The sequence below is a fragment of the Streptopelia decaocto genome, assembly GCF_964273445.1.
Source record: "Streptopelia decaocto genome assembly, chromosome: 3".
NCBI classification, from domain to species: domain Eukaryota; kingdom Metazoa; phylum Chordata; class Aves; order Columbiformes; family Columbidae; genus Streptopelia; species Streptopelia decaocto.
In genome coordinates, this window is record NC_138656.1 from 28,209,561 (window position 1) to 28,222,766 (window position 13,206).

Below are 13,206 nucleotides of genomic sequence, written 5' to 3' on the forward strand. Positions count from 1 at the left end.
GTGGTGGGGGTGAGGGATGGGATCTTCAAATATGTGGATGAAGCAGAAAGTCCCTGAGTGTGGCCTGGACTGGCTTTCCCAGGACTCACCTTCGGGCTGTAAAACCAGCTCCCCACATTTGCTGGGGACCACCTGTTTGGTTTGGTTGTTGTTGTTGTTGTTTTTTTATTAATTAAGTTTAACATAAGCTAGAGCACAGAGTGCATTGGTAGCAGGGCGAGCTTGGAGGGTTTTAACACGGCTTTTCAGGCTGTTTGGTGTCATGCTGCTTTCCACTGTGTATCTACACCAAAAAGATTAATCAGCCTCATCTGCTGTGAGAGTAGGAGGTTGCACACAAATGTTGTGGTCACCATCTGTTAAAGACACCACAGGCATGGATAGGGTCCGCTACGCAGGGAGCAGGTACATTTGCCTTGGCTAGGAAATGAGTCTTCGACTTGCAGGAAAGGCACAAGGCTCTGGGAGAGATATGGCTGTCTGGAGTAAAACTACAGGCATGCACACAGAATTAAACCTAAAGCCAGAAAGCTGCCTCAGCAAAGATTTCTTAATTGCAGCTATATGCAAAAGGTTAACCAAACCACGTAAAGACTCTTCTTTTAATTTATATCTCAGAAAAACCAAGTTCCAGATGACAAAGTGTGACTTTAAAAGACAAAAGAGGAGAACAAGAGACTGTACTCGTGGTTGTGCACCTACTTGTTCATAAAACCTCCAAATTAACAAGTCCTTGTGGAATTCAATAATGGACATACTTCAGTGAACCTTAAATTTTAGCTGCCATAACTTATTAATTTCATATGCACCATCTTGATCCAGTAGACTAACATTGCTGAAGCAGTACATTTTTTTCCTCAAAAATATAAATAGAGACCAATCTCTTTATAATGGCATAAATCTTATCTCCCTTTTGAAAGTGATCCCATTTAAACTAAAAGCAAGTTGAAGAGCACAGCACAGCATGTTTGACCCTCACACATGCCACTAGAATAGAGTGTGTTTCACACTGATTAACAGATAACTCATTTCAAACCTTCAGACTTTTGTAACTCATCAACAATACTGCTACATCCCATAAAATATATTTCTCTTTGTACTTCACTGTTTCTGAACTCAAATTTTAACAGCACTTTTGTAATTAACTGTTGTAATTAACCTAATAACTCTTCCAGACCAAGGCCCAGGATACAATTTTTTGCTCTGAAGAAGACAACAGTCTCTATTTCACATACAGCGGAAAATCAAACATTCTTGAGGTCAAAGAACTCAACTACCAGGTAAAAGCTGTATTTTATAAACTTTCCTCCAGCAGAAAGCATAGCCAGCATCACCTATTTCTATATGTGAGGCATTTCAAAAGCTAAATTTGAAGTTCACAGCGCTAAGTTCTCATGACTGTTGCACAGTCAAATACAGAGAAGTTTTGTGAGCAGAGTCATGCTCTGGGCTGCAATATATCTGATCAGTCTAGGGGATAAGACAGGAAAAAAGGTCTGTTTCTAGGCTCTGTTTTTTCTCAGTCTTGAACCAATTTATTCCTCTGAGGGCAGGGGCAGATGGACTTTCTGTACTGCGAGAGATGGCGGGGGCCCTTGCTGGCAAGAGTGAGTATGCAGAAAGAGACAAAGAGAGAATGACAAACAAGGGGAATTTCAGGGGATCAGTGAAATTTTTCTTCTCCCTTTGTGTCACCATGGCATCTGAAGTAATTTCACAATTTTCAGTTTTGTGTCATTTCAAATTATATTAAAATTTTTAAACACTTAAAATTTACAATAGTAATAAATTACCAAAGTAACAGAGTATAGAGTGAGCTCTAGTGATTAACAGAATAAGAAGCAAAGCATAAAAACCATACTTGGCTGTAAAAGAACTTTCTTCTGTATGGTTCTGAAGATTAACGTTATTTTAACATTTTATCTGTTTGTAACATTATAACTTTGAAGACATTTATTGCTATCTAGTTTATTGTGTTAATTGTGTCTCTTTCTTTGTTAGGTTAACATGGCGTCCCAGATTCCGTGGTATGAAAACCTCATGCAGATGAAAATGCCCTGGACCTGGAAATCAGATCCCAATTCTTATGTGTCAATAATCCAGAATCTGAATTTAAAAGTTCAAAGTGGTCAGATGCTAGCTATTATAGGAAGTACTGGTAAGAGCAATCGAATTTCATTATTTGACCGACTCTCAGATAAAATGTACACACCCAAGGGCAACAGTCTGCAGTCTTTTGATTGGCAAAATCTAGTTGAGAAACAACCATTGGAAATATGTTAGAAACACATTCTTTACGGTGTGAGAGGAAACAAGGAGTGATACTGGGGAACAAAAATATTTTCAAACCCACTTTTGTTATGACTTGTACATATTTGCTCTCTGTTTCCTGAGGTGTAGTGGGGTGGTGTTCTAACTGTGACCTGCGGTCCCAGCTCTGCTGGACCTGGATCAGTTTCATGGCTTAGGTTCACAACAGGCCAATTGCAGATCTTACTGGGTAACGTAGCTGACAAATGAGTCCAGACCCCATAAAAAAGATCCATGGCAACTTGCAAAGCCATAAGCAGGAATTCCCTTCGGATCTAAACAGTTCTAACAGGATATTATATCATATTTGGATTAATTAAGAGAAACTTACTGAGAAGAAAAGAAAGTTCCTCTTTCATTTGGCTTTAAACTGTGTCTCTTCTTTCTTACCTCTTTTTTTTTTTTCATTTTCTGGTGGGTCCGGTTTAATCTTCTCCAGAGTGGTTAGTTGAGTCTAAGCCCATCTAGAGGGATGAGAAGTAGACATGTGACCTGTTAAAACTGAAGTAAAATGTACGCATACTTTGGAGGTAAAAAACCCATGCTGTGTCTCCAACAAACAATTACACCAGGTTAGCTCAGCGATTCAGTGAAGATGCCCTCCCTTGAAGGCAAGGCATATTTGCCAGAGAAGTTTTAACTTTGTTTCTACAAAAGAGGATTTTCTTCCCCATTTTCATGGGATTTTTTTTCTTAGCACATATTCTTAATGTAATTGAAGTTGTACCTTAAAGATTCTCCCAATAGTAAAACGAAAAGCTTGGGATGAAATAACTTACTGAGTTATAGATACAGCACCTTTGTAAGGTAATATACACTGAGCACAATCTCCTTTCAGCAAACTAGTCAAACTATTTTTAAAAGATGTTTATCATCTATTTCATCAAATGCCTTTGTGAAATGGATTAAACTGCTGATGGGTTTCACACTGTCAATGACAATCAATATGTCACTCTTAAATAGAGCAATACGCGGTTTACAGATGGATGGGTTCCTTCCTTAAAATGTATATATTAAGAAATAAGCGTGGAGTTAATCTTTCAACAGGGAGATTAGAAATAAATGACATCTAATCATAATAAGGGAGCTCTGTATGTTTACATACAGTATCATACAGCAAAAAGGAAAAATCCATTTGCTATTTAATTCCAAATCAGGTTTTGTTTTCATTGTTTTACTTTTCTTACCTCTGAGTATGAGCCAGCTTTTCTTAATTGACTTTTTGTCTTATTTAAGTCATAATAATTTTTATTTCAATCACGATTAAGTTTCGTATTGTCTGTGTAATCAGTCAGCGCCTTAGTCATTCAGCTGCTCCAGCTGCCATTTCTGAATTCGCAGTTCCCTCTACCAAGCAAAGCTCTTGCCAAGCATTTAGTTGCCAGCCCTGCAGGCAGCACAGGATCCCGTCTCTCACCTTTGTTACAGACACGAAAGAGAGGTAACAAGAGGACAAAGAGATGGTGCTTCTCGAGTTCATGGAGCTATCCTCAATGCCCAGCCAGCCAGTTCTGCTGAGAAGTGACCAAGGTTAAAGCCACTTACTCCATTCCAAAGGAGAGAGATTTGCTGAACATGAGCTTGTAGTTGATATTTTCTTTCAAGCCCATTCTGTCTCTGTGGCTTTGGAAAAGCTTCAGGAAGGGGTGGGGAAAAGACGTTAAGGAACGAAAACTTTCAAAATGATCCCTTGGAAATTAATCTGATTTTCCATTTTTATTTTTCCAGCTGGTGGAAAGACATCCTTGCTTGACGTGATAACCTGCCGGGATCAGGGAGGCAAAATCAAGTCTGGTCAAATCATGATCAATAACAAACCCAGCACTCCCCAGCTCGTTAAGAAATGCATAGCACACGTGCGGCAGGATGACCGACTGCTCCCCCACCTGACTGTCAGAGAAACACTATTGTTCGTTGCCAAACTGCGCCTTCCAAAGTATTTTTCGGACTCACAAAGAAAAAAAAGGGTAATTAAGCTGCTAGAAAAAAATAAAGTTGTCAAAAATGTGTTTGATGGGAATTATCCAAGAGATCCTGTGTGTTTGGTGTCAGAACAGCTAATCTGGCATTTTTTAATGCAGATTATGAATTATAAACCTTTTTCTTCTTTCAAGATAGAAAACAGCTATTGCTCCAAATCTCATAAAGAATGAAAATCTAGAGAAAGCATTAGAGAGGCTGAAAGAACTGCTGATCACTGAGCCTTTTTGAATGTTATCTCTAAAAATCAAGATTTGTTTTCAAGTGTATCTTTATCAGATAGCACTGAAATATCCAGATGAATTTTAACCACATTAATCATATTTTCAGCTTTATCTACACACAAATGTGCAAATAAACTCTTGCTTTATCTCTGTTATCCTTTGAATCCCCCCAGGTAGAAGATGTTATAGCAGAACTCCGCTTGTGTCAGTGTGCGAACACCAGGGTAGGGAACGAGTACCTCCGCGGCATTTCGGGAGGCGAGAGACGGAGAGTGAGCATCGGTGTGCAGCTGCTCTGGAACCCAGGTGAGTAAAACCCCGACACCCTCCTTGTGCCCACCACAGAACACAGGGGAGATGAATGGGGCAGTAAATGAGGACAGGGGCAGTGACAGAGCTAGGCAGAGCCCCATGGGACGCTTCACCCACCCCTCTTTAGAACCACCGTCACACAGATTACTGAAAGTCACCTGAATTCACCTTGACAGCAGTGCTCTGGCTCATGCGTATCAGTACAAGGTTGGTTTTTCATCTTGTCACCTGCCACAAGTTACTTGGGAAGGCCCACACTAACATCGGGATTGTTTTACTTTCCTCCCACGCAGCTCAATTATATGTGCAATGGTAACAGGGAAGGTCATTTTCTTGGCTGCATCATCAGTCCTTGCAGTCTTGTGCAACTCACTGACGTGGCTGGCTCAAGCTGCAGGTGAACTAGAAATTTCCAATTGTCTTCAGTAGAAGCAAAACACAAGGCTAAATCTGCAGCTGATTTTGCAGGATTGAATCCCCTATCTGCTCATAGATAGATAGATAGATAGATAGATAGATAGATAGATAGATATCTCAAAAGCACTACTAATCTTGGCTGAGCCTCTTGTTGGGCAAGATTTCCCACTGGGAAATGGATCTGAGAATTTTTTGCTTGTATAAAGTTATAGTTTTGTAATTATGGGGAAAGCATGTCTTTTTTTTCTAAGAAGTGATGGTCAGGAATAGATGTGCTGGCACTGAAGTTAAAAAGTAATTAGTTTTAAGAAAAATAAATAAAGTTTTCTTTACATTTCAAATGTGTTACACTGCTCAGCACAGAAACCACGCCTGTGTACAGACACTGCCTTGTGATGACTGAGGCCATTAAGTTCTATAATAACACAAACACTTCAAAGTAATAAAACACTTGAAAGTTTGTAACAACCAATTGCAAAAGAAACAAATTAAAAAAATCCAAATGCATGCATATCTCTTCATATTTATGTGCAAATGGGTGCAAAATAGAGCACAGGTTGGGAGAAAGAGGCACGACCTAAATGAATACTGTATGAGTATTTGCACATGAATAATGCAAGAGGTTTAAATACTTGAGCATTTAGGTTAAAATATTTCAGTAGGCAGGATACAAAACTAGTACTACTGTATTAATTAATATTTGTGTACCTGATATTAGTACAGGTAGTGCAAAACTGCAGAGAAGAATCTAAATCTGCACTCCAATGAAAAATGATTTCTTGTTTCCAGTGGGAGCAAGATAAGATTTAAAATAATTACTCCTGGTCATCGTGTCTGGTTAAGATAGGGGAAGAAATTGCCATTGTTGAATACTATGTGATGCTAGTATGAAATACACTTTGGACATGAAAAAAGGGGAAAAAAAACGCCTGGACACATTCCTGTGTGATCTGTGTGGGTGAACCTGCTTTAGCAGGTGGGTTGGTCTGGATGATCTCCAGAGGTCACTTCCAACCCCAGCTGTTCTGTGATTCTGCGAATATGTCCCTGAGATTTCATGCACTAGCACCATTTGACTTACAAACTATTTTCCAAATCAAACATGCTGCTTTCTACAGCTAACTTATTGTCTTTGGCAGGAATACTCATACTTGATGAACCCACATCTGGACTGGACAGTTTTACTGCACATAACCTTGTGATAACATTATCCAGACTGGCCAGAGGAAACAGATTAGTTCTCCTTTCACTTCATCAGCCCCGATCAGATATCTTCCAACTGTTCGATTTAGTTCTTCTGATGACTTCTGGAGTCACTGTCTATTCTGGAACAGCTAGAGACATGGTCCAGTACTTCACAGAACTAGGCTATCCCTGCCCACAGTTCAGCAATCCTGCAGATTTCTATGGTTAGTATCAAGCACTGCCATAAAAAAAGGTTACTGGAAGTCATTCACTTTCTTAAGTGTATCAGCTAACATTGATTTTTATTGACCATAACTGCCTTAGAAATGCCTTATAGCTGACTCAAATCAATACTGCAGCAAGTCCAGATTTTAATAAGATCCTTATTTGCCAGTACGGACAAAATCAATTTCAAATAATCCTCCTTCTAATCCTGCTAGGTGTCGCAACTCTTCCACATGCTTAGCACACATATTCCCACATTTTAGCTAGTTGAAACCTTTAGCCTCACTGAGAAAGACCGGGATAAACTGATAATTGCTTTCTGTAGCTAGTTCTTTGACTTTAAGATCAAGAAATGTGGGAAGCTAGTTTCCCAGGGTGAGGAATAATACATATCCAGTAACTGGGAAAGACGAGTGCTGCCCAACAGAGCATATTGAAAAGGAGAAAAACCAAACCCAGAACAGCAATCCTTTTATTCCTCTTCACAAAGTTCAGTTCAGTTCCAGCCCTTACGTGTTTGCACTCAATTTGGCTGGAAAGCCTCGTACAGCCATGAACTTCCACACTCTGGAGGGACCTCCCCAGCTGTGCCAATGTGGCAGGCGGTGTCAGCTCATATCAGCTGAGCAGAGATAAACCAGAAATTAACCTTGGTGTCCAGCCCTGCAAAAAGACCTTTGTCACCAGCAGGGTTCAGAGCAGTTCTCTGCCTTGGGGCAGGCTCGCAGCACCCCCAGGTGGGAATGGAGAATATGAGGCAGTCCTGGGGAAACTTGTAGCTGCAGCCTGTGCTAAACACAAACTCCTGTGACAGGAAGGTGGGGAGGGACGAGAAAGGCACACGGAAGATCATTTAGCGGTATGCACAGAGTCAGTACCTGTAAGAACAGAAGACAAATATGGCAGCAGGAAGGTGGAAATGGGACAGGATGATAGAGGATGCTACAGCATGAAGGAGCACCTGGTGGAAACGCACAAATGCTGGCTGTGTGTCTGATGGAGAAACAGGAAACTACGGCAGAAGGCAAGAGGAGGGCAGGTTGCAGCTCATTTCTGAGGCACTCCTGCAGGAGAGTGGCTGAACAGAGATGATCAGCCCAACATAAGGAGTTACAAATTGTGAAGCAACAGTTCTCTTAGAAAGTATCTGCAAAATGTCAGGTATTGCCACTCCACACTGAAGGTCAGAAGTGGAGAATACTACTGTAAGTTTAGATCTTTTTAAAAATAATTTTGTTAAATAAAAAAATAACGCTAAGTCAACTATTGTTGCTGCTACTATGTTGTCCTTAGATAATACTCTTCTTGGGCTTTCTCAGTATCAAGTAAAGTTTACAGTACCTCTGTAAGATACAAAAAAGGATAACTGTCATTTTGCAGATGCAGAAAAAACATGTGATTTAAGTAATGCAACAGACTGTCAATGCCTATATGCCAGGAGAGAAATTCAAACTGTTCGTTCTCAGCACCCCTCTCAAGCCACTAATAATTTTTGAAAAATCTGACGTAGTTGTTTACAATATTATAATAATCAATTATGAAAGTGCTCAGTGATTAATTGAATGACTAAATAAGAAACGTCTCCCAAGACAAAATACACTTTAACAATCTGTCCTTCTCTAATTACCTAAAGTAACTGATAAACTTTTAACCATTGTAGCTTAATGCATGCACACAGGTTGTACTGTCTGTTCACTATGAAATCTCTGATTCCAAACATATCGTAAAGTTACCACACCTGTAGAATATGGACTCATGTCAAATAATGTCTTGCAGTTGATTTAACCAGTATTGATAAACAGACTGCAGAGAAGGAGATGGAAAGCCGAAAAAGAGCAAATACTCTTGCCAACTTGTTCCTAGAAAAAGTCAAAGATTTTGATGATTTCTTATGGAAAGTTACCGAAAAAGACAATGTTTCAACCACATTCAGCAAGCAAAGGTAAAGAAAAGAGTGTCGTATAGCAGATCTGGAATAATGGCAACAGCCTGTGCCAATTTCTTTATTTTTAACTTTTTTTAAATTTTATTTTTATTTTTGTCTCTTTTATTTTGGGCAGGTCCTTTGTAAATTCAGAAGAGGCAATCAACATGCCTTACCATTCAAGTGATCAGTTACCAGGAGTCTTCAAGCAGTTCACTACGTTACTAAGGTAACCTCATTTCCAGCTTAAACAGTTATGTATCATGCCCATTCGTATTTTAAAGCATAAGAAAGAAGGACAAAATGAGAACTGAGTGCATGCTGAAAGTGCACAGTTAGTGCTGGGCCCGAGCACGCCACGGAGCAGAAGTGTTGCCCCCTGAGCAGGACAGCAGACAGAGGGACAGCCCCACCATTCTGCCCCAGAGCTCCTTCCAGCCACAGCCACCTACAGCTCACAGCAATGTCACGAGCTTCCAGGCTCAGGAACGCGCGTCCCAGATTTGGGTACGGCCATCCCAATCTCCATGCCACAGCATGGTGACTCAACCCTCAGCAAGCCCATGGCGGGCTCAGGCGTTGCCATCCCCACACCTCTGCCTTGGATTTGAAGCCAGGATGCTTCACTGATCATACCCAGTACAGATGAGTGCTGCAGTTGGGTCTCATGCTTGTGTACTCAAAAGAAACGTGATCAACTGGCTTAATATATGTAGACCATCACTACCAGTATCAGTTGTTGTTAGTATATGTCACAGGTCCTTAACAGAGAGACTTCTATAAATGAGGTAATCGCTTCTGCATCTCTGAAATCAAACCATCCCACCCCCAATACCTTCCTTCAAGCTTTCAGCATTTCAGACCTGAAATACTTGGGTGGCTACAGGCAGTAAATAGCTTTGATTAGTTAAAATCCTTAGATTAGAATCAGATAGCCCAAGTTCCATCCTACTCAAAGTCAGCAAGTTCTACAAATTGATGTTAGCAGAGCAATATATCTGAAAATAACTGGCATTAGTAAGTACAATACCTTATGGTCAATGTTGCTGTTTTCCTAGTCGTCAAGTTTCCAATGACTTCAGAGATCTTTCAATGTTATTAATCCATGGATTTGAGGCCCTTTTCATGTCATTATTAATTGGATTTTTGTACTACGGCCATGAGAAAACCGGACTCTCTATTCGTGACACAACAGCATTGCTGTACATGATAGGTGCACTAATCCCATTCACAGTGATATTGGATGTTATTGCCAAATGTAAGTGTCAGTTTTCTTTTAAATCTTATAAGTAATCAAAATCAGAAAATTCCTAAATCAATTTAAAAAAAACACACTTCTTAATGCAACCCTAGGATGAAATCCATTTGTTTGTTTCAACCCTGCAGGTCATTCAGAAAGAGCTATGCTTTATAATGACTTGGAAGATGGAATGTATTCTGTTAGCCCATACTTCTTTGCTAAGGTAATTGATTTTGTTGCCAGAAAATACACACAGATGACTTTAACATTAAAAACCACAAACAAAACATGTTGTATAAATGATCACATTAATATCAGACTTTATTCTTTTGTGTCTGCCAGCTAAGGCCATCCTTCTTGCTTCCTTGGCACTAACAGATTAAACCTCACGCTACTTTAGATCTGTTGCCATAAGTCATGGCTGAGATCTCAGCCCAGATAAGCCAAAGAGGAACCTTTCACTGGGTTGTTTGGCTAAAATTTGAGAATTCTCAAACTCAGATTTGGGGGGTTCAGACAGCTATACATACCTGCACGTTTCACCAGCTGAAGCATCTTTGAAAGCTGATTATGTTTTAATCTGTAAAAAACCCCATTCATACTAAATGCTAAAGCAAAGGTAAAACAGAAATGACAAAATGCTAACTGTGACATTTCCAGTAGTTGTTTGGACCTGTACAGGTCAGAGACAAACAACTGTACTACGTGCATTAAGAGCCCAGGTTTCTGGAAATGAATTAGAAATTTTAAAAAATTACATTCTCTTTTTTTTTACAGCGGTTTAGAATCATCCCTTCTTTGTGATGTTGCCACTGTTAGATGAGTTCTGCCTGCCATGGCATCTGTAATTTAGGTTTCCATTTCTGCACAAGATTTTAAATGCTTATTAGTGGTTGCCAGAGAAAAATATTCTTTGCATTGTGTCACAGAGATTGCACATTATTCATAGAGAAATCGAAGTACTTTGTTACAACCTTAGTATTAGAGGATAGTAGCAATCCTCTTCAGAAGAAATAATCATAATACTCTCTATACGTAGATTTAGACATTTGAGAAAATCTCAAGCATTTTTTGTTTTACAGTGAGTTAAGTAGTTACTAACTGGATGGCCTCTGGGACAAAGTGAGGAAGTGACCAATAGCCAAATTTATCTCGAGTTTGGTCTCACACTTGGTTCAACCCAATTTGGACAAAACACACAGTTGTGATGAGCCAGTAACAGTATCACTCTTATCAAGCACACCAGTTCTCAAAGCGTCTTCAGTTCTTAGAAACTGCCAAAATTGTAACTGAAAAAAAAAGAAACAAGACAACTAATCTGTAACAAGAATCCTCTCAATTTAAAAATTAGCTTAGGAATTGTCACAACTGGAGAAAAAAATAGTGAGGATTTTAATTTTTGTTGCAGATTGTTTTTGCATGTCACTGACATCACCTGGCAGGGAGGTGATTGCATCCTCAGGGAGCATTTCCTGTAGTTTTTATAAACAGTCCATAAATGCATTGAGGTGCATCTCTGATGGTTCCATAATTTGATTTTGATTTGCATTTGACTTATTCTCTCTCTCGTTTGTTTGTTTGTTTCCCCTTCCTGAACAGGTTTTGGGGGAGCTCCCAGAGCACTGTGCTTTTGTTATAATTTACGGGTTTCCCATCTACTGGCTGGCAAACCTCGTTCCCGAGCCAGAACACTTCCTGCTGAACTTCCTCTCGGTGTGGCTGGCCGTGTACAGCGCCCGCACGATGGCACTTTGGGTGGCAGCGCTGCTGCCAACACTGCAGCTCTCGGCCTTCCTCGGCAATGTCCTCTTCACATCGTTCTACTTGAGTGGTGGCTTTGTGATAAGCCTGGAAAACCTCTGGACAGGTAAGATGAAGCTCCCACCACCCCTCCACAGCAAAACATCAATGGCTTTCATCAACAACTGGTGGTTGGGAGGCTGAGTGAGTCTGGTCTGTGTAAACTGAGATTTATTCCTACCTTTGCAATTATCTTCTTGAGTGGTGATGGTGGAGTCAGATCATTCATTTTATATCAGTTTCTCCATCTGAAAATGAGGTAAGAATAGGCTTGGTCAAAAAAACACTAGTGAAAGGCTCAATTCTTAAAAGTTGCTAGATTTTTCAGTAAAAAAATTATATCTGGTAGATGAACGTTGAGCTCCAGTGAGACTTAGTTGGTAGAAATTTGATAGAGATGGGTATTAGTACTCTCCTCATTTTCCATCTCCATGTAATAATACCAGGTATATTTACACTTTTGTCCAATAAAAAATTATTATATGGTTGCAGCCTCTCATTGCCAAGAAATTAGACAAACCTGCTGTATTTGGCAGCAACACAGCAGTTTTGAGGTCCCAAGTAAGTTTTCTGTATGTATACCAATTTCTTTCTTTCTGCTATTTTTTCCAGTTCCATTTTGGATTTCAAAAATCTCTTTCCTCAGATGGAACTTTCAAAGCATGGTGCAAATTCAGTTCAACGACATCACATATGACATGACCATTGGAAACACTACATTTCAAATACCGGGGAAACTTGTAAGTCACTAACAAACGTGTTATAAACATTTGAGAACTAATTAGAATGATATCTATATGCCCATCGTATTTAAGTAGATGCTGTAGGTCTCAAATTTGGCAAGCACTAAATCAATATATGAAGTTGCTTAGCAGTTGGTATGTTTTAAATTTGACCCTGCAGCAGTCGCTCCTTTCATATCTTTCTTCATAGTGGAAGAGGAAAACTAAAGAAAGAAAAAATAAGGAAAAAAGGGCAACTGTTTTCTGCACAAGCCCTGAGTATATGCTTGCTGCAGTTGTTCAGGAGCAAAGCTATATTCCTCCAACATGCTGCACTCCCTGGACATAGTGACATAGTGCAGCTGTAACCAGCTTTCAAACCACCCCTGAGAAGTCACATCCAGCTGGAAACCAAGGGCAGAGGCCGCAGGGGCCAGGGAAGTTCACACGTAAAACACACTTCACACGTTCAGCGTGGAAAATTTCGTCTCCGCTGCTAATTTTGCGTTATGTACGGTTGCAGGTGATCCAGTCTCTGGACCTGGACTCCCACCCTCTCTACACCAGCTACCTCGTCCTCGTCGCCATCGTGTGCAGCTTCCTCCTCTTGTACTACTTGTCCCTGAGGTTCATCAAGCAGAAATCACACCAAGACTGGTAGCGGCAAAGCACGCAGAGGGGACAGCAGGTCACCGAGAGCCTTGCGAGGAGAGAGGGAAGACTCGGGAGCTGATTTTGGGTGCCCCCCGCAGCCGCGCAGGGGCGAGCACCGGGTGCCGCGGCCCGGCCGCCACGGGATGGCAGCAGAACCCCAGCAGTGGGGAGGCACAACCTGCAGCAGCCTGGGACCGGGCTTGGGGGGGGTTA

At 40.5% G+C, this 13,206-nt stretch overlaps 1 protein-coding gene across 1 annotated transcript in view; it reads left to right on the forward strand.

Moving 5' to 3' along the window:
* Nucleotides 1-13,000, forward strand: part of LOC309437534 (ATP-binding cassette sub-family G member 8-like) — a gene marked incomplete at its 3' end in the record, with an annotated part of 54,020 nt that extends 41,020 nt beyond the window's left edge. Inside the window, exons 13-24 of the mRNA XM_082048067.1 lie at nt 1,176-1,280; nt 2,002-2,158; nt 4,039-4,277; nt 4,688-4,820; nt 6,383-6,652; nt 8,430-8,595; nt 8,714-8,806; nt 9,636-9,835; nt 9,964-10,040; nt 11,417-11,684; nt 12,230-12,357; nt 12,863-13,000. Of these exons, the coding sequence (XP_081904193.1) occupies nt 1,176-1,280; nt 2,002-2,158; nt 4,039-4,277; nt 4,688-4,820; nt 6,383-6,652; nt 8,430-8,595; nt 8,714-8,806; nt 9,636-9,835; nt 9,964-10,040; nt 11,417-11,684; nt 12,230-12,357; nt 12,863-13,000 (1,974 nt within the window). The remainder of the gene's footprint in view (nt 1-1,175; nt 1,281-2,001; nt 2,159-4,038; nt 4,278-4,687; nt 4,821-6,382; nt 6,653-8,429; nt 8,596-8,713; nt 8,807-9,635; nt 9,836-9,963; nt 10,041-11,416; nt 11,685-12,229; nt 12,358-12,862) is intronic.
* Nucleotides 13,001-13,206: the final 206 nt, after the last annotated feature.